The sequence below is a fragment of the Budorcas taxicolor genome, chromosome 4 (assembly GCF_023091745.1).
Source record: "Budorcas taxicolor isolate Tak-1 chromosome 4, Takin1.1, whole genome shotgun sequence".
NCBI lineage: Eukaryota > Metazoa > Chordata > Mammalia > Artiodactyla > Bovidae > Budorcas > Budorcas taxicolor.
This window is the reverse complement of record NC_068913.1, coordinates 89,864,110-89,886,280: the sequence shown is the minus strand read 5'-3', so window position 1 is coordinate 89,886,280 and position 22,171 is coordinate 89,864,110. Positions and strand designations below refer to the sequence as shown.

Below are 22,171 nucleotides of genomic sequence, written 5' to 3'. Positions count from 1 at the left end.
TTAACTTGGGAGAACAAAAACAAATTCTCTTAAACACTGCTATATGCAACATTCACATAAATGTGCAGAGATACTTTATGTGAAATCCTAAAGCCATGGCACTTGGAGGTTGCATGGGGGAAATGATATTCATCACCTCTGCAGTATCCAAGTTTACTGCTATTCTGTCACTATAACTGGGACTCTGCCATGGGAAAGCAGAACCCTCGACTGGTAATTAAGACCACAATGGCTGCTGAATGCCACAGATCCCTGGGTGCAGCTACCTGGACAGTCCTTTACAAGGAAGGGTGTCACTACATCGTTAAATAATTAACATTAGCAAAGGGAACAGGGTGTTTCAGAAGACTTGTAACAGTACATCAACAATGACATTTATAAAGAAGTGGATTAACAGAGCAGCAGGACAGGAGAAACTGGCAAAGTATAAAGATAATGAAATGGAAAAAATGCCCTCGTTTTCATAAGTAAGCTACCCTAACGTTTTCTGTTAAAATGAAGAGTTAATCTTAAAGGATCTCAGCAAGGCAAGCTGAAAATAAAATTTAAAATAGATACTAATTGAGTCAATGAGAGCCAAATAGGAAATGTTGAACAAAACTGCCTATTCTTAGTGATATTCATCGACATTTTAAGAGAGCTTATGCATTTTATACATACAAGAAGATAAAATCCCCAGTCTTCTTAACCTAGCTTACAAACTTCAAGACACTTAGTTGAAGGGAAATAGAATCCTTATTTCCTGGATCAAATCCAGTCTCTCAAACTGGGTAAAAAGAATCTGAGATAAGAAAATAACTTGCCAAATAAAACAGAGAGAAAGGTGTCTTGTGTTCTGCCAAAAAGAGGATACATTATCAAGAATGAAAAAAAGAAGGGGACTTGCTAAAACTGTTGAAACAAATATAGCTGGTACTGCTTGGTCTGAGGGTGAACATGGAAAAACAGAATCCTTGTATGCATGCTAAAGGAGGAAAATTCAAATATTGCTTGTTCACCTGTTCATGAGAATAAGGAAGTCCTATTTCCAATGCAGTGTTCACCCTTATGTATCTCACATTTTAAGAACAAAGAGTTGGAAAAAGCCTAGAGGCAAGCAAAAATAACAACGCAAGGGTAGAAAATACTTAAATCGCAATTTTGTTGACAAAACATACTTATAATTAGGAAGAAAAGCTAAAAAAATGTTTTGGGCTTGAGACAAAAGCCTATGGTCATTATAATTTACCATTCTCATTTCTAAGGAAAAAGAGAAGGGCAAATAGAAAATTAATTTAGAAATAAGATGTCAAAAATTTTCTGAAAGGAAAAAAAAACCAAACAATTAAAACATAAATAGTCTAGGGTAAGGAGACTGAAAAGATCAGAGCCCACAGTTCTCACCATGGGATAGATTCCACAACTCACAGCTACTGTGGAATCATTTATTCTCTCCCGTCTATCTTCTCTTTTCACAGTCCTTTTCCACATCTTTCTCCCGTATTCAAAAGGTTGATAATCTACAAGTTTTAGAAGCTGGTAGGCAGGCATAAAAATTTCTACCCTTCAGTTTTTATTATTTAGAAACTAATATGATCCTGTCTCTGGATTTATCGTTTTTTACAGTTTTATAATTTCAGCTGATTGGGACATATATAACCTATGTGGCACAATATATAGCCTAACTAGAAATTCTGCTAACAAAGAAATTATGTCCCAAATTCACCACTATGTATTTGCAGAATTACACAGAGTTCCAAATGTGAAGGGCAGTTTTCCAAGCATTAGGCCTAGCTACAACAAAGGTAAAAATATACACTTCAACTTAGTGCTAGTTCCCTTAGCTAAGGGAAGGCAGAGCAGACCACAGGCAACGATGATCAATGAGAGGACAAATAGTATTCGACTAACCACTCTGTATCAGGTTCTTTACACATGCTATGTTGGTAAATTTTATCACTCTGAAATAAGTTTAATTATGTTTATCCTACACCTTTATTAAATAAAAATTATTTTCACTTTATGGATGAGGAAACAAACTCAGGATAGCAACTTGGCCAAAGTCCGTAAAGCTGTAATGGCTGCACAAGAACTCCAATTTAGGACTATCTGAAGCCTATACTTTTGTTACTATCCTGGTTCATAGGTTTGAAAATATTAGGGCTCTACTCTCTACTTCTCAGTAATTTATCCTGCTTTCCACCGTCACTGTGGCTTTAATTTATAGGAATCTCACTTTTGATACGAGACAAACTGATTCAGCTTGTAAGTTTGTTAGTTAAGTTCAACGGCAACTCCTTGTTTATATTTCTACTGACTTTCCAAACCTAATTATTTTACAAAAAGTCTGCCTGCTTTCTCAAAATCACTTTTTTTCCTAACACTGTAAACCAAGGTAACTTTGACATATCCATATTTTATGTGAGGACTCATAGAACTATGATTACATTTTCCTTTTAGATTTATTTCCACTCAGTTAATTTCATTAAGGCAGCCTTCATTCTTTAATAATTTTTTTAAAGAGTATTGATAATGGCTTAACAATCTGTTTAGTACACCCAAGATTTGTACTGGGAGCTTTCAGAAATATTAAAATCAAATAGTTTTACCAGCTTTCTTTGTCAAAGGATACATGTCTTGAGTTTAACATGTTTTTTGTTTAAAAATAAGCAAACACGATGGTAAGTAACGATTATACAATAAATGCTAATTTGTTTAAAGTGGAGATGCTTATTCTATAATTCAGAGCAGTGTGTATTATTTATCATCTCCATATTACCAAAATTCGTTTTAAGCCAGCTGTCTAGTGTTTAACCTACTGAGCAAAGGAAGTTACTCTAGTTTCCAATATTGAATATAAATTTTTAAAAGATTCCTGAGATCTCGGATTAAGTTAGATGTATTTTTCTGAGTGACATCTCTAAATGGGTACATTCATTTTGGATAAAAAGAAAACAAGGCCTTTGGTGTCTGAGAAGAAAAACACGAGGAGGGGAAAAAGAAATATTTTTCAATTCATAAAACATCAGGGAAATGTGTGGAGGACCCATAGAGAAACGAACCCAAACTGCAATATTACAAATACATGTATCCTTTTGAGAAATACCAGCGGGCAGTAGAAACCTTTTCTAAGTGCCTTTGCTTTTTAGGAACGTCCATCAGCAAGGTCTCTTCCACAGTCCTGGCAGAGGCCTGTTCATCCATTTCCACTGTTGAAGTTGGGACAAAGTCTGAGAAACCGCAGGCACCTGCGGCTCTGAGCGAACTGGCGAGGAACACAGGGAAGGGCGTCCCTTCTCTCATTTTCCGTCTCCAGCTTCCAGAATTTTCTGACAGGAGCTCGAAAATCTTTTTTCTCGTGTCTCAGAAAAAAGCTATTTCGGGGACGGAGACCTGGGTCTGTACTGACGCTCCGCAAAGGTGTGCGTCTCAGAAGAGGGGATGACAGCTCGCTGGCGGAGACGAGCCACCTCCTCTCTTCAAGCCTCTGTAGAGGACGACTAGCCGAGGAACTAGTTCGGACGCCAAAGGCTGCGACGGACCCACAACCCCGCGTCAGACCGCAGAGCGCCCGTAGCCCGCGCCTCAGCCGGAAGTGGGCGTGGCCTCGGGCCGGCGAGGCGAAGCCAGGCGCGGCGTGGGGAGGTGGGGTTCCTCCCGGGCCCGGCCCGCAGCCGCGCGTTTCCGGCGCGCTCCCCCGCGTCTCGCGTCCTGTGGTCTCGCCCGTACCCCGCTGCCATGTTGGATTGTGAGGCCGTTGCCGCCGCCGCCGCCGCCGCCGCCACTGCCGCCGAAGGAAGGTTGGGGGAGGAGTTGGGAGTTTAGCGCAGTCGCCGGAGTGCGAGGACAACGACCATCCGGCCAGAGCCTACCCCGGCGGGAACGGGGAGCTTCCCTTTCTCACAGCGGCCCGCCGTCGGCTCCTCCTTCCGTGGCCTCCTCCCTGCGCCGGAGGAGCTGCGAGATGCTACGCCTCTGATTCCCCTCCTCCCGCCCCTGTCACCCAGAAGGGGAACGAGCGCTCGCCCACTCGCCGGAGGAGACGGCCCTGGCCTCCCTACCCCGCCGGCGAAACCATGAGCTCCGGCCAGCAGCAGCCGCCGCCGCCGCGGAGGGTCACCAACGTGGGGTCCCTGCTGCTCACCCCGCAGGAGAACGAGTCCCTCTTCACCTTCCTCGGCAAGAAATGTGTGGTCAGTGGCTGAGACCCGCATCGCCGCCCCCGACCTTAGCCTCCCGGGCCCGGGAGGGAGCGCCGGGAGGTGGGAGTGGGGAAGGAGGCGGGAGCGGCGCGGGGAGAATCGGACTGCTGGCCAGGCCTTTCTCTGACCCGGCTCCCTGGGTGCGGGCAGTGCGGGCCGGAGGCCGCCTCTCGGACCTGCCCGGGGAGCAGGGAAGTGTCAGGTCCGCAGGCCTGTTCTGGAGCCCTGCTCGCTTGGACCCGGGTCCGTGCCTCTGCTGCTGGTTCAGACTTTACTGTCAGGCCTTGCGGGGATCTTTTTATAGGAGCTGCTTGATCGTAGTAACTGGGCTCCTGGACTGGCTCTCGCTTCTCCTCCTACGACCCCGATGTGGGGGTACTTTGCTTCACAATGCCATTGGTTTCAGGAGTGGGTGTGGGTCGGGGACCGAAACTCAGATATGAATGAATCGGGCCGTAAGGTCGTCTTTTATTCTCCCTTGAGGATCTCAGGAAGGAATGAAGTCGAGTCCATCGGTTTAGAACGGGGAGCAGGTAATGCTGCTGCTCCCTACTGCAGAGAAACGAGGTTTATTTCTCCAGCAGTCTCGCTCAGGCCTGGTTTCTCTCCTCTCCACTGTTTTTGTTGTTGTTTGTTTGCATTGGTCGGAGATGCTGCTCTCCCAGAACCAAGCTCAGGGGAACCGCGATCTCCAGCAGTTCTTGGCCTTTTGGGATCTGAGAATGGGTCTTAGGTCGGTGCTGTGCGGCCTGTTCCAACTCCAGATGGCTGGTTGGAGCCAGCTGCTCTGCTGTGGGAAGGGGAATGTGTTGTTGACGGAAGCATTCATTACATTGGCTGCTGGCGCTTCTGGGGGTGGGGAGGTTGTGCTCTGTGGGGTAGACCTTGTCAGCCTGCATCTTACTGGGGTGGCCGAGTTGAGCTGTGGTTCAGATTGTTGAAACGCTGTTCAGTTCCCTTTCTCCCCACTTTACTGGTTAACACCTGCAGAGTCTGCCACTGGCACCCCGGAACCACCGAGGGAAATGTCAACAGAGCTGTACCTTTTACAGCTTTCCTTCTAATGTTAAATGTGTCACCCAGACTGCACCTGCTTGTTTAAGAAGTTAGGATTAGACAAGTTCTGGGACGTTACTAGATTAATTGTTAACTTTCTAGGAGTTTACCCTTTGTATCCTGTTCCACCTGGTAGGAGATTGAATCATTATGTTACGTGCAGATGTGTTTCATATTTCAAAAGTTACACCTGATTAGAATAAAAAAGGTGCCTTAGAATCAGGATTTGGGAAAACAGCTTTGAAGACAGTCAAGCCCCCTCTTCACTCTCCCCACTCACTTTTTAAACAAACAAGATAACTGAGCCTGTGAGCCCTCTGTCTCACAGCAATTTAGTAATGTAACCGGAACTAGAAAAGCAGGACTCCTGATGCCTGTTGTGTTGTACTTTCCACTACATCATGTTGTTTTAGAAGTTTTTTTCTTACTTGTTATTTATTTAAAAGTAATGTTAAAGAAATAATGACTTTTTTTTTTTTTCACCAGAAGCTGATACAATTAAGGATTCTTAAAGCAGCCCTAATTTGTGCATATTTTCAATTTAGGAAAATCTCCAGCCATTTGAATGTGACATTATCTGCAAATGAAAAGTTTTTTAAAAAAATTTTCTGGTACACTACTTATGTTATATAATCTGTCTCAGAAAAGGAAGTAGTTGTACTATGTGTTACATACCAGACACATTAGGCAGGGAGGGACATTACATTTATACACAAGCATACTGACTAATTGCTCTGCATTTCCTATAATGTTTGCTGGTGTCAAAGAAATGACAGACATGTAAGAATACAGCGATAGATAAAGAATGGATTTCTGTCATTTAGAACCACACTGTTGGAGTTACCTGCTCTTGTTGTATGAAATGGTTGCAAAGATTAATATTTGAAGTCTCCAATTATTAGACAGTAAAGAATGAGATCTTAATTTCTGGAACAGTTCCCCTCCCCCCCTTTGCTGACCATGCAGTATTTTGTACATTATTGAAATATTTTATCTCATTAAAAAAAAAATCATGCAGTGAGATTTACAGGTCAGACCAAATTTGTTAAGCAAGAAGTGCATTCAGAGCTCTAAGAATTATCAAGAAAATGAAGCTGGAGTAGTTATAGTCGTAGCTCTCAAGGAGTTTTATTCCTTCTTCCACTCAGCAAATTAGTATTGAGTAGCAAAGAGTCGGACACAACTGGGCGACTTCACTTCCTTTCTATAGTTCCTTTTGGAGAAGGAAATGGCAACCCATTCCAGTGTTCTTGCCTAGAGAGCCCTATGGACAGAGGGGCCTGGTGGCTACAGTCTATGGGGTTGCAAAGAGTCAGACACAACTAAGCAACTATCACACACACACAGCTAATTGTCAAGGTCAAAATCAGAGTTGATGTGTACCCTCAGCTTACTGAATCTAGAGAAAGAAACTAATGTGTAAACTGCTAAGTATATCAGTACTTCACAGTTACTGGTAAGACACTGCATGTTACAATGGGAAATATCCTGGGTTTGTAATCAGCAGTCCGGGGTTTAAATTCGTAGTGTCAATTTGGATAAGTTTCTTAAGCCCCGTGTCCTAGAATTGGTTTTCTCATTTCTAGAATAGGGATACATCTCATTGGGTGGTTGTGTGTATCAGAAGGACTGTGCATAAATGTGTGGATGTTGTTATTTTTATAAAGGTTTAGGAGATCACAAGAGAGGATGAGTAAAAGCATTTTAGAATGGTCAGTACTTGAATATTTAAGACTAGAAAGTAGAGTCGTCACTGAATGCTCAAGTCCCTGTCAGTCAGTCCTTCATATCTAGAAATTCGGAGGGTCAGCTGCTCCCCCCAGGTTGTGAGAAGTATGAAACAGCTTGGGAAGTCAGGGGACCTACTGATAGTATGTTATGGAGCAAGAAGGGTTCTCAGGTTTACATATGTGTTGGAATCATTGGGAGATTATTACAAATGTGTATGGCTAGGTCAGATTCCTAAATAATATTCAGATTCGTTGGTCTGAGGTGGAACTTGGGCATTTCTGTTTTTAGCAAGCTTAATAGAGACTAAGTTACATCACAGTTTGAGAATCCCTGCTGAAATTCACAGTTTTCTGATAGGGTGATCTGAAGCACGTTGGAAATGTTAATAGGTTTTCCCTCAATTTTTGGCCCATATTCTCTGAGTTATGATTAAATTAAGTTGAGCTCTTTCAGGATGCCATTTCTCATCCCCTTAAAATAACAATGCTTATTTCATAGATGTGGATGTAAGAGAGATGCAGTTGAGGAAGTATTGCACTGATTAGTGGTATACCACAAGATCAGATTTGACTTTTAAAGTTCGAGGAGGAAGGTGGAGTCACTATAGAAGGATTGGAGGCAAAGGAGGTCAGATACATGTTTACAGTAAGCTCCATGAAATATGATGAGGGTATGAATTAAACCAGTGCTGGTGGGGTCAAGGACAAAAAGACTCCCAATAGAATTTCATCCCCCTTAGAGGGCATGAGAGGAGGAAACTGGGGAAGAGGCACGTATGAAACAATCAGCAGAAAAAGTATGTAGAAACATGCGTATGTCACTGTGTAAATATGCCTAGATGTTAGTGAAACTCTAAGTTGCTGATTGTTTTCATGGAGGATGTGACTCTTCAGTAAATCTGTAGTTTTACCACAGTTTTTAAAAATAGATTTTGAGAAAGCTGAGGTTTCATTTAAAGCCATATGTAAATATATAAATATATGTTAATATACTTTTACATAAAGTTAATAGTTCTGGTGCAGTTCATAGCTGTTAGTATTTTCTTAGAACTATTAAGAAGGGTTAAACACAAGATCATTAGGTCTTGTTTTGTTAGTTCTTTTGCCTTTCCTGTCATGTGATTCATTATTTTCTATAAAGAGTATAGCCATCTGGCCAAGAAGAGGTAAATATGTATATATGTTCCTTATTCGAGGACAATATTAAGAATTGGGGAAAAAACAAAACCTATACTATCTCTCAGCAACCATCTCCCATTTGGATTGGGGTTAGAAATGTTATTGACTGCTCCCATTCCCTGCATATTCACTTGGTTTGTTTTCAAGGTTTAGTGATATTTAAGAAATTTTAATTAACTAATTTTAATGTTTATTTATGTATTTATTTTTAGTTCCTTAGCACTTGCTTTAACTTGCTTATTATAGTCTTTTAATTTTTGTGTTTTTTTTTCTCACCCTGTATGTAATTCTGTGAGATTAGACTTTACATCTACAGTCTTACATAATTTTGATAATAACCAGCATATAGATCACTGCATACTTCTTGATTGCAAAATTAAAATAGTTAGCTTGTATACTCCTTAGTTCATTCAGTATTTCTCATTGCTTGATCAGGTTGTTAAAACCTTCAGTTTCTAATGCGCATGGTATCTGGACTTTGGTCTTCATTTATTAGGAGAATAAAGCGGTTTAATTCTTCTGCTTAACTAGTATGGTTGGTAGCAGTAGCTGTCCAACAGTTAACTTTGTTTCTGTTCTAAATTCGTAAATAGGTTTAGAGGGAGAGGTGCCTAGAGAGATCTTGTCTTGATGAAGGCCTAAATTGAGGCAGTCCCGGAGGGAAGTTAGTTCTGGGACTATATTTCACCTTGAGTTTTATGTTAGGAGGGAAAAGGTTAAAATTCATGGGATTTGGATTTGGAAGAGACAAAGACAGGAAGACAACCTAAGCTAATGAAGAGGGAAAAAGGTGAATACAAAAGTGAATTTCATACAGGATAGGCTGTAAGCACAGGAGATTTAGAAGAATCCAGCAGATCTGGGTTTATCTTAGCTCTGTAGTATAGGCAGACTTCTTCACAAGTATAAGCCTTGGTGTCTATATTTGTAAAATGAACTTAGCCAACGATTATCAGAGATTTCAATGATGTGTGTAAAGCAGTTAGAATGCCTGCCACTTATAAAGTGTTTTGGGAATTTAGAGAAGCATGTGAAAGAATGTTGTCATTAATACTGTTGACTGCTTGGTTTAGATTTCTTGTTACTGGCAGGGTGGTTTTACAGTAAAATCTTGAACTGTATATTACTTTTGTTTTGATTTAGGTAAGTTAATACTAACATTTTGGCTGAAAGTCAGTACATTATAGAGTATGTAAATAAGAGTTAAGCAGCAGCTGGAACAAATCTATTTGGCGAATTTCTGGGTAACCTTAGCCCTTCTGGTTGCTGACCGGAAAGGGAAGAGGGGATACTTGTATAAGAGGAGTTCCTGAGTTTTAGTCCACACTCTGCCACTGATTAATTATGAATGTGGACAAGAATCTCCATCTTCCTAACTTTTCTGACCACTTTCCTGATCTGAAACTGAGTGGTTGGACAGAACACACCACAGTCTTTCCACCTTTAATGTTCTACCACTCTAAATATTCTAGTTGCCAGGGACTCTAGCAGAGAAAGATCAGCCCTTCTGTTAACCTTGGCATATTTCTGTTTTGCACAGTGGAGACAAAGATAATATATATCTAAGTGCAAGGTAGATCATCCATTTCATTGCAGATTCCCATTTCTAACTCACTTTTTCTTTAGCATCACAATTTAATAGGCATTTTAACCTCAGAAAGACCAGGGTTAACAGAATTAATCAGCATTAGTAATGGAATAATCAGCTCTTAACTTTGAATTATTATTGTTTATTTTAAGTGCAAGGTATTTTTATATTAGTATAAGTATGCCTTTTAATTAAGATGGAGTTACCAATTCCAATATTTTGTCAACCAATTCCATCTAGAACCTGATTACTTACATGACACTGTATTAGTGATATGATAGTTTGATATTACTCTTTATTGCTTATTATCTAAGGTTAAAAATAATTTGCTTTTTTTTCTTTCAGTTTTTAGTTTTTAAGTGTTAGACGCAATAGTTATAGTGAACTGACTTGGTTATTTTAGGGAGACTAAAAGTTGAGGTTTATAAGAGCAGGTAAGAGTTCAGTTTCACTGTAAATATTCTGAGAGTCATAGCTTTGATCTAGCAGATTAGAACTCAGCATTATTAATATCACTGTAAAGATTCTAGAAGCAAAACAAGTTCATACAGTCTTGTCCAGACTAATATATATTGCTAACATAAATAAAATTCTTACTGCCATGTGACTGAATGATCTGCTATTTTTTAAGTGTTAAATGTTATTTACTGATTAGAAAATGTTTGGAGTATTTGACTATATTCATAAATCTAGTGTAACAAAAATGTATTCTGTTTTTATTTATTGTATCTACATCAGTCTTCTTGGAAGTAATAGAGGGTTACATCATTATAGTGTTAATATAAGAGAGTAAAATTATTAGAAAACACCAGTTTCACTTTATGATGTGTTATAAAGGAATTTATGACTTTTTTTTTCTTTAAGAGACCAAATAACTGGTGTAACGTGGAGGAGGTGGATCTAAAAAAGTTCTCTTTAGAAAATAGAATCCAATGAAAGTTTTGGAGTAACTTCATATTTCAGTATGGTATGACTGTCTGTTATAATAGTTTAATTGTTTTCAGTGTCCTCGGCTCCTCAGTTTGTCTGCCATGGTGATTTTGCTTTTTAACTTATTTTTTACTTGACCTGAAGATTGCTATAGAAATCTGTCTCTATAAAAGGAGTACTCATTAAAGACCAGGTAAATTGAAACAAAGAGAAACACAGAAGACATCTGGGAAAATAAAATGCCTTAAAAAAATGATCATCAAACAGATACGCAGTAACTTTAGGACAATGAAGTGTTTTAAAGTTAAAACTTTTATGTTAAACTTGGAGAAGCTAAAAGTATCTAGTATTTTTAAGTGTTAAAGTAGAAGTGAGGTTGTTTATCATTTGTTTGGTTCCAAAATAAATTTAAGTGAAATTCTCTCTCTGTACTGAAATACCTAAGAAATTTCATAGTAGTAAAGGAGCTGATTGATTTGTATGCAGTGCATGAAGCTAATCAAATGATTTCCTCTATTTTTATTAATAAAATAGCATCATAATCAAGAATCAAGGACTTGCCTCAGTACTTGGAATACATGAAAAGGGTAAGGAAGATGTAGTCCTTACCTCTTAGTTCTTTACTAAGTAGTCAGGGAAGACAAAAATTATGCACCTAAAGATAGTTTTGCAAGCCAGTGTAAAGTTTTGAATATTAGAAGAAGTAGGTATATCACTGTGAGTTTTAATACATCACTGTGGGGCTTGAGCATGATGTCTTGAGTGGCCTGTAGAATTTATGTCAGTACAGGAAGCCACTCAGTTCAAGTGTAGGGAAATGTGAGCAACTGTGGAGTAGAAAATTTGCAGGGAGTATTTGAAAATACTGAATAGACTGGCTTGGCTAGAATTGAGAATGGTATTTGCTTAAGGAGATACTGAATGATAAGTTCGAAGGATAGATTGCAGCCAGATTTTAGAGAAGACCTTGAATGTCAGACCTAGGGATTGAGCTTTAGTTCCTAAGTAGGGAGAAGTCATGCTCCCCAGGTGGCACAGTCCCAACGAATCCGCCTGCCAGTGCAGGAGACAGAAGAGATGTGGGATTGATCCTTGGGTCGGGAAGGTCCCCTGGAGGAGGAAATGGCAACTTGCTCCAGTATTCTTGCCTGGGATGTTCCATGGACAGAGGAGCCTGGAGGGCTACAGTCCATGGGGCCACAAAGAGTCGGACACGACTGAGCGACTGAACACATAACTGAACATATAAAGGAAGAAGTCACAAAGATTTTGACTCAGTGTCAAGAAAGGAAGTATCTCGAAATGGGAAAAACTGGAAATTCTTATTCATACTAAGAATACTTGAGTAATACTTTCTGGTTGTGATTTAGTCGCTAAGTCTTGTCTGACTCTTGCGATCCCATGGATTGTAGCCTGCCGGGCTCCTATATCCTTGGGATCTCACAGGAAAGAATAGTGGAGTGAGTTGCCATTTCCTTCTCCAGGGGATCTTCCCAACCCAGGCATCAAACCCGTGTCTCTTACATTGCAGGTGTATTCTTTACTGCTTAGCCACCAGGGAAGTTCCTAAGCGTTAACGTTTACTAAATATTTTCTTATTCATTATCTTAGCAGACCAGACCTGGCCTGGCTAAGGAACCTGAATTGTAGTGACATCTAGAACAGAAAAAGGATGAGTAAATACTTGGCCTTAGTTCTCATGGCAGATACCACCTATCACTCACAGTGATTTTTCCTACTTTGTCATGATGGGGTTTCTGATTCCAAAGCTTTGGAATGGAACTAGATTTCATGGGCAGTGATCCTGGACTGACTGGTAGTGGCTGCATGTAGGAATACACTGAGTGAATCAGAAAGTGAATTCAAGATGACAACGGAACCTCCTTGTGGAAATGGCTCGATAGTAGAAATTGTAGGATTAGAGCTGTTGGAATCCTTTGTGTAATGCTTATTATCGAGGCCTTAGGAGTGGAAGTAGATCTGTGAAGGTGTCAGTGCCTGTGAAGATAAAGAGGTATGCAGTCTAGCCCATATTTGACTTGACCAGCATTTGATCAATTTCAGTAAGGAGTTTAAAGGGAAGAAAGATGCTTTCTTTATAAATTACCAGAAAATGGTATTCTGCAGGTTAACTTTTTCACTTATATTTTGTATTTTTAAGATATTGCCGTGCTCATTTATATTGGCTACACCCTTTTAATTACTGCATCATATATTTCATGTATTCCTTACAGCTTACTAACCTCTGTGACAGTTTTCTAGGGCTTGTGTAACAGGATACCACAAACTGTGTGGCTTAAAAAACAAATTTAATCTTTCACATTTTTAGAGGCTAGAAGTCCAAAGTCAAGGTGTTGGCAGGATTGGTTCCTTTTGGCAGCCCTGAGAGAAGATCTGTCCCATCCATCTCCTAGCTTCCGGCATCTGCTGACCACTCTTTATATTCTTTGGCTTATACTTTGATCACTCCAGTCTCTACCTGTGTAATCATCAGAGGATCCTCTTTTTGTTCTCTACTTGTCTGTTTCTCTGTCTTCTTTTTGTGTAAGGAAACCAGTTATTGGACTAGTGTCAGCCCTGAAAAATCTCTTTTGATATATGGTCATGTTCACAGATAAACAGGGGTTAGGGTTAGTATATCAGTGTATTTTTTTAGGGAGACACACAGTTCAACTCAAACTGTATTTTTACTTTCCAAGCTTCTGCCTTTGAAAACAGTGTTGTAATGAAGATTCAAATATTATTTCTGTGTATCCTTTCCAGGTATTTCTATAGAGTAAACTCTAAGAAATGAAGTCAGAGAGCATGAGCATTAAAAAATAGTAACGGATACTGCTGAATTGTCTTCCAAAACAGTTACTATGAAACTGTCTAGTCACATCAACATTAGAGTTTAAAGTATTTTTTGCATTTGACCATTTCACTGGTGGAAAAAAAACCGCATTGTTTGATTCGTAGTTTCTGAAGAAGTTGTCTTTTTGAGTCTGTTGGTCATTTATATTTCTTCTGTAATTAGCTGTTATTGTCTTTAGACTGTTTTTCTGTTGAATTATTTGCTTTTTTTAGTGACCTGAGAACTATTTAGGAATAGTAATTTTATAGTACAATATTTTTCAGCAGTCATCATTTTATTTTTTGACAGAAATATTGTTGGTCATCGCATAGGTTTTTAATATTGTGTAGTTAAATGTGATAGTCTTTCAAGTGTATCAAGTTTTTATTTAATACTGGCTTAGTTCAGAATTACAAGAATATATACTCACATTTTCCTAGTACATCTATTGTTTTATTTTATACCTATTATCTTTGATCTTTCTGGAAGTGACTTTGGAAAACAAGAGTCGTAGAAATCTAGTATTACATTTTTATAATACAAATGGCCACAATGCTACTTATTGAGCAGTTCATTTTTCCATACCTATTTGAAATGCTATCCCAGTAATTTACCACATTATCAGATGTACTTAGCTCCATTTCTGCATTCTTTTTTTTTTTTAATTTTCTTGTCAGTGTATAGAATTTTTAGTTAGTATAGCTTTATAACGATGATACAGTTTGATTAGTTTTAAGTCCCTCATTGGGCTTCACTGGTGACGCAGACGGTAAAGAATCTGCCTGTACTGTGGGAGACCTGGATTTGATCCCTGGATTGGAAGATCCCCTGGAGAAGGGCATGGCAACCCACTCCAGTATTCTTGCCTGGAGAATCTCCATGGAGAGAGGAGCCAGGTGGCTACAGTCCATGGGTCACTCAAAGAGTTAGATACAACTAAGCGACTAAGCACAGCATACAAGTCCCTCGTTACTCTCCTTGTCAATATTTTCTAGCTGTTTTATGTGCCTATGTTGTTCTTCAGTCACTAAGTCATTTCTGATTCTTTGCAGCCCCATGAACTGCAACACAACACGCTTCCCTGTCCTTTACTGTCTCCCTGAGTTTGCTCAGATTCATATCCCGAGTCAGTGATGCTATCTTAACTGTCTCATTCTCTGCCATCCTCTACTCTTCCTGCACTCAATCTTTCCCAAGCATTAGGGTCTTTTCCAGTGAGTCAGGTCTTCGCATCAGGTGGCCAATGTATTGCAGCTTCAGTTTCAGCATCAGTCCTTCCAGTGAATATTCAGGACTGATTTCCTTTAGGATTGACTGGTTTGATCTCCTTTCAGTCCAAAGAACTCTCAAGAGTCTTCTCCAGCACTACATTTTGAAAGCATCTGTGCTTTGGCTTTCAGCCTTCTTTATTGTCCAACTCTCACATCTGTATGTGACCACTGGAAAAATCATAGCTTTGACTGGATGGACCTTTGTTGGTAAAGTAATGTCTCTGCTTTTTAATATGGTGTTTAGATTTGTCATAGCTTTTCTTCCGAGAAGCAAGCGTCTTAATTTCATGGTTACAGTTATCGTCTGCAGTGATTTTGGAGCCCAAGAAAATAAAATCTGTCACTGCTTCCACTTTTCTATTTGCTATGAAGTGATGTGACCAGATGCCATGATCTTAGATTCATGAATGTTGAGTTTCAGGCCAGCTTTTTCACTTTCTTTCACCTTCATCAAGAAGCTCTTTAGTTCCTCTTTACTTTCTGCCGTTAGAGTAGAATTATCTGCTGTATGAGGTTGTTGATGTTTCTCCTGGCCATCTGGATTCCAGCTTGTTATTCATCCAGAATTTCCTATGATGTACTCTGCATAGACGTTAAATAAGCAGGGTGACATATACAGCCTTCACATAAACAGTTCAGTCGCTCAGTTGTGTCCGACTCTTTGTGACCCCATGAACCACAGCATGCCAGACCTCCCTGTCCATCACCAACTCCTGAAGTTTACCCAGACTCATGTCTATTGAATCAGTGATGCCATCTCACCATCTCATACTCTGTCGTCCCCTTCTCCTCCTGCCCTAATCTTTCCCAGCATCAGGGTCTTTTCAGATGAGTCAGCTCTTTGCCTCAGGTGGCCAGAGTATTGGAGTTTCAGCTTCAACATCAGTCCTGCCAATGAACACCCAGGACTGATCTCCTTTAGAATAGAGTGGTTGGATCTCCTTGCAGTCCAGGGGACTCTCAAGAGTCTTCTCCAACACCACATTTCAAAAGCATCAATTCTTCAGCACTCAGCTTTCTTTATAGTCCAACTGTCACATCCATACATGACTATTGGAAAAACCATAGCCTTGACCAGCTGACCTTTGTTGACAAAGTAATGTCTGTTTTTTCATATGCTGTATAGGTTGGTCATTTGAAAAGACCCTGATGCTGGGAAAGACTGAGGGCAGGAGGAAAAGGGGACTACAGAGGATGAGATGATTGGATGGCATCACTGACTCAATGGACATGGGTTCGAGTGAACTCTGGGAGTTGGTAATGGACAGGGAGGCCTGGCGTGCTGTGGTTCATGGGGTTGCAAAGAGTCAGACATGACTGAGCAACTGAACTGAACTAGGTTGGTCATAACTTTCTTCCAAGGAGTAAGCGTCCTTTAATTTCATGGCTGCAGTCACCATCTGTGGTGATTTTGGAGCCCAAAAAATAAAGCCACTGTTTCCCCATCTATTTCCCATGAAGTGATGGGGCCAGATGCCATGATCTCTGTTTTCTGAATGTTGAGCTTTAAGCCAACTTTTTCACTCCCCTCTTTCACTTTCATCAAGAGGCTCTTTAGTTCTTCACTTTCTGCCATAAGGGTGGTGTCATCTGCATATCTGAGGTTATTGATATTTCTCCCAGCAATCTTGATTCCAGCTTGTGCTTCTTCCAGCCCAGTGTTTCTCATGATGTGCTCTGCATATAAATTAAATAAGCAGGGTGTCAGTATACAGCCTTGACATACTCCTTTTCCTATTTGGAATCAGTCTGTTGTTCCATGTCCAGTTCTAACTGCTGCTTCCTGACCTGCATACAGGTTTTTCAAGAGGCAGGTCAGGTGGTCTGGTATTCCCATCTCTTGAAGAATTTTCCACAGTTTATTGTGATCCACACAGTCAAAGGCTTTGGCATAGTCAGTAAAGGAGAAATAAATGTTTTTCTGGAACTCTTTTGCTTTTTTGATGATCCAGCAAATGTTGGCAATTTGATCTCTGGTTCCTCTGCCTTTTCTAAAACCAGCTTGAACATCAGGGAGTTCATGGTTCATGTATTGCTGAAGTCTGGCTTGGAGAATTTTGAGCATTACTTTACTAGTGTGTGAGATGAGTGCAATTGTGTGGTAGTTTGAACATTCTTTGGTATCGCTTTTCTTTGGAATTGGAATGAAAACTGACCTTTTCCAATCCTGTGGCCAGTGGTGAGTTTTCCAAATTTTCTGGCATATTGAGTGCAGCACTTTCACAGCGTCATCCTTTACGATTTGAAATAGCTCCACTGGAATTCCATCACCTTCACTAGCTTTGTTCATAGTGATACTTCCTAAGGTCCACTTGACTTCGCATTCCAGGATGTCTGGCTCTGGGTGAGTGATCACACCATCGTGATTATCAGAGTCATGAAGATCTTTTTTGTACAGTTCTTCTGTGTATTCTTGCTCCCTCTTCTTAATATCTTCTGCTTCTGTTAGGTCCATACCATTTCTATCCTTTATTGAGCCCATGTTTGCATGAAATGTTCCCTTAGTATCTCGAATTTTCTTGAAGAGAACTCTATAGTCTTCCCTGTTCTATTGTTTTCCTCTATTTCTTTGCATTGCTTGCTGAGGAAGGCTTTCTTATCTCTCCTTGGTATTCTTTGGAACTCTGCATTCAAATGGGTATATCTTTCCTTTTCTCCTTTGCTTTTTGCTTCTCTTCTTTTCACAGTTATTTGTAAGTCCTCCCCAGACAGCCATTTTGCTTTTTTGCATTTCTTTTGATATATACAGGCTTTCCTAATTTTGAACCAGTCAGTTGTTCCATATCTGGTTCTAACTATTGCTTCTTGACCTGCATACAGGTTTCTCAGGAGGTAGGCGGTCTGGTATTCCCATCTGTTTAAGAATTTTTCAGTTGTGATCCACACAGTCAAAGACTTTAGCGTAGTCAATGAAGCAGAAGTAGATGTTTTTTCTGGAATTCCCTTGACTTTTCTGTGATGCAGTGAATGTTGGCAATTTGATCTCTGGTTCCTCTGCGTTTTCTAAACCCAGCTTGTCCATCTGGAAGTTCTTGGTTCATGTACTCCTGAAGCCTAGCTTGAAGGTTTTTTGCATACCCTTACTAGCATTCAAAGTGATTATGTGCGTGTACTTGGTACTTTTTTCACGACTTTACCTCCCACCCCATCTCCCATCAAAAAATATTTGCTTTAAAATAGCTTTGGATTCGTCAGTTAATTTAGAAAAAATCGGCTTAGTGAGGATTTCCATTGGAAAGCAAGTCTTTTTTTTAAAAATTTCCTGATTTCCTTCCATAGTTATATAATTTTCATATTGTGTGTATGTGCACGCTCAGGTGCGTCTGACTTTTTTTGACTCCATGAACTGTAAGCCCACGAGGCTTCTCTGCCCATGGGGATTTTCCAGGCAAAAATACTGGAGTGGGTCACCATTTCTTCCTCCAGGGGATCTGCCTGACCCAGGTCAAACCTGTGTTCCCTGTGGCCCCTAAGTTGGTAGGCAGATTCTTTACCACTGAGCCACCTGGAAAGCCCCCACATCAAGTGTACTAGCCATCAATTTTTTTTTTCAATTTTAGGTACAAAAATGACCCCAGTTATACTCATTGTTAAAAAATACACACGCACACAATGACTATATGGAATTAAAAGGTAAAATAGCCTTTGTATACTTCTCATCTCCTAATATAATTAGTCTCCATCGAAAGCTCTCAAGGATTTGACATGTCTCTTTCCTTTCCCTTTTATTTGTAGGTATGTGTATGAATGCGTGTTTGCACTTTACCTGTAAAGAGTCTGTTATTATATGAGATACATATAAATTTATCTCTTGCCCCTTTTTTTAACCATCTTTATTATAGAAACTTTTAGACATATGCAAATTATAAAATAGGATAATGGGTATCAACTCATGCTAGTCTTGTTTGCTTTATATCTCCAGTCACTTTTCTCTTTCCTGTGTTATTTGGAAATAAATAGACATTATATAATTTTCTTTTTCTTAATTAGCCTGGCTAGAGGTATGTTAATTTTATTGATTTTCTTAACAAAACAGGATTTAGTTTAACTGATTTCTGCTGTTTTTCTTGTTTTTTATTGATTTCTGTTCTGATTTTTTTTTCTGTTTTCATTGAATTTAAATTGCCTTTCTTTTGTAAGGTGATAACTACTCAGGTTATTGATTTGAGACCTTTTTCTAACTTGGATATTTAGTACTGTACATTTTCTTGTAAATACTGCTTTACTGGCATCTCATGTGTTGGATATGTTGTATTTTCATTTAATTTAAATTACTTTCTAATTTTCCTTTTCATTTCTTTGATCCACACATTTTCTCTTGCTGTTTTCTAGAAGCATGCAATTTAGTGTTCAGGTTTTAGGGATTTTCCAGATATCCTTTTGCTGTTGCTAAGTCGCTTCAGTTGTCTCTGTGCGACCCCATAGACGGCAGCCCACCAGGCTCCCCTGTCCCTGGGATTCTCCAGGCAAGAACACTGGAGTGGGTTGCCATTTCCTTTTCCAATGCATGAAAGTGAAAAGTGAAAATGAAGTCGCCCAGTCGTGTCCAACTCTTAGCGACCCCATGGACTGCAGCCTACCAGGCTCCTCCATCCGTGGGATTTTCCAGGCAAGGGTACTGGAGTGGGGTGCCATTGCCTTCTCCAATCCTTCTGCTACTCTTTTCTAACCTAATTCCATTATGTTAGAAAATATTATGGATCCTTTTTATGTGTAAGAATATGGTTTAAATTGATGTTCCACATGCACTTGAAAATAACATGTATTTCACTGTTGTTAGGTGCCGTGTTGCGTGCATGCTAAGTTGCTTTAGTTGTGTCTGACTCTGCAACCCTAGGGACTGTAGCCCGCAAGGCTCCTCTCTCCATGGAATTCTCTAAGCAAGAATACTGGAGTGGGTTGCTGTGCCCTTCCCCAGGGAATCTTCCCTGCCCAGGGATTGAACCTGTGTGTCTTAGCTTCTCCAGCATTGGCAGGTGGGTTCTTTACCACTAGCACCATGGTAGAGTGTTCAGCAAATGTTAATAATATCAAGTTGATCAGTAGCATAGTTTAAGTCTTCTTTATTCTCACTGATTTTCTGTCTACTTGCTCTACCAGTTTTGAGAGAAAGCTGTTAAATTCTTCCATTATTGTTATGAATTTCTCCTTGCAGTTATATCAGTTTCTCTTCATTTGTTTTGAGCCTGTTTATCATGAGGGTAAACATTACAACAGGTATGTCCTATTGAAGAATTGACCATCATCATGAAATGACCTCCATTGTTTCTGACATATTTTCTTCTGAAATCAACTGTTATTGAAGCTTTCTTTTAGTTAGTGTTATAATCTTTTTTGGCATTATTTTTAATATTCTTGTGTCTGTGTACTTAAAATAGGCTTCATATATGTGGCACATAGTTAGGTTTTTCTTTTGAAGACCAGTCTGGTAATACTTACTTTGGATGTTTAGACCATTTACATTTAAATCATTATTGATATGATTGGATTTAAAATCTACCATCTTACTGCTTGCTTTCTATTTGTCTCACATCGTCTTTGTTCATTTTCTCTTTTTTCTGCCTTTTTTTAGATTGAGTTAGTAGTTTTTAAGTTTTCTTTTAATCTCGTTTTTTGGTTTCTTGTAACTTTTGTTTTTGTAGTTGCTTTAGGGCTTACAGTGTATGTCTTTAACTTACTGTGGTCTGTGTTCAAAGGATATTTTATCACTTTTGAAAGAACTTTATATAATTGCACAGTTCCATTTCTTCCCTTCAGGACATTGTGCTATATTGTTGCCATACATTTTACCTTTCAATTCCATGATACATTGTTATTTTGCTCTAATGATTTAAATATTTTTAAAGGTGATTTGAAAGTAAGGGGGGGAAAGTCTTGTATTTATCCACTTGTTATCATTTCTGTAATCTTTAATTGCTTTGTATAGATTCAGATTTCTTTCTGCTGTCAGTTTTCTTAAGTCCAAATATTTTTTCCCTCTTGCTCTCCTTCCCTCCCTCCCTGTCTCCCCTACTTTCCACCCCCCCCCCCCCCGCCCCCACCGCCCGCCCGAACATCTCTTATTGTACAGGTCTGCTGCTAATAAATTCTTACAGCCTTGTGCCTCTGAAAAAAATCTATATTTTTAAATTTAATTTTATTTAGTATTTTCTTTCTTTCTTTCTTTCTTTAACTTCCGGTTGTGCTGTTTGTTTCTGTGCCCAGGCTTTCTGTGGTTGCAGAGAGTGGGGGCCGCTCTCTAGTTGTGGTCGGGATTCTCATTGCAGTGGCTTCTCTTGTTGCAGAGCACAGGCTCTAGGTTAACCGGCTTCAGTAGCTGCAGCTCACTGCCTCTAGGGTGTGCGGGCTTCAGTAGTTGCGGTGCGTGGGTTTAGCTGCGCCAGGCATGTGGAGTCTTCCTAGACCAGGGATCAAACGCTTGCATTGGCAACTGGGTTCTGATCCTTCATACCACCAGGGAAGTGAAAAACATCTAGTCTATATTTTGCCCTGAATCTTGAAAGATGTTTTCGCTGGATACATAATTCTACATTGGTAGGTTTTTTTAATTTCTATAAAATGTTGCTCCAGTGTCTTCTGATTTGCAGTTATTGCTGACAGGAATTCTACTGTTGTCATTTTCTTTAATCTTCTGTACACAGTATGTCTTTTTTTTCTCTGATTACTTTTAAGATTTTTCTCTTTATTACTGGTTTTAAGGACTCTGATTATAATGTGCTTTTGCTATAGTTTTCTTATAATGTTGGGATTTCTTAAACTTCTTGGATATGTGAATTTTTAATAAATTGACATCAAGTTTAGAAATTTTTCAGGCTTTTTTCCCCCCAATATCCACTCCCCCCGCCAAAGAAAAGCTAAACTTCAAAAAAACTAGACACATGTAAACTGCTTGAAGTTGCTGTAGACCTCAGTATTGTAGAGCTCATTTTTCTTTCTTTCCATCTCATTCTCACTGTTCCTTTGAGTTAGTAGCCAGTGCTATGTGAAGTCAGTGGTCTCTTGTCTACAGTGTCTAATCTGCCGTTAATACCATTTAATGTTGGCTTTTTCTTCTCAGATATTGTGGTTTTCATTTCCTGAGTTTTAATTGGATTTTTAAAAGTATATTCTATGTTTCTAAGTACTTAACATGTTCTGTCTTTGCTCTAGCTAATGTACAGATTACAGTTATGATAACTGTTTTAATGTCCTTGTCTATAATTTCTAACATCTGTATCAGTTTTTCATGATTTATCCTTATCTTCACTGTGAATCACATTTTTCTGCTTTTTCACATGCTTGGTAGTTTTTTTTTGTTTTTTTTTGTATACCAGATACTGTGCCATTTGTCTTTGAATTTTAATTGTAAGGTGTTATTTATTAATTTTCCATCAATATACTCTGTATGTGTTAGTTGGTGTTTC

The 22,171-nt window shown here is 39.4% G+C and overlaps 1 protein-coding gene across 1 annotated transcript in view; it reads left to right on the top strand.

The window, feature by feature from the left end:
- Positions 1–3,765: 3,765 nt before the first annotated feature.
- WASL (WASP like actin nucleation promoting factor) overlaps positions 3,766–22,171 on the top strand; it is an 81,666-nt gene continuing 63,260 nt past the window's right edge. Inside the window, exon 1 of the mRNA XM_052638585.1 lies at positions 3,766–4,172. Coding sequence (XP_052494545.1) covers positions 4,056–4,172 — 117 coding nt within the window. The 5' untranslated portion in view covers positions 3,766–4,055. The remainder of the gene's footprint in view (positions 4,173–22,171) is intronic.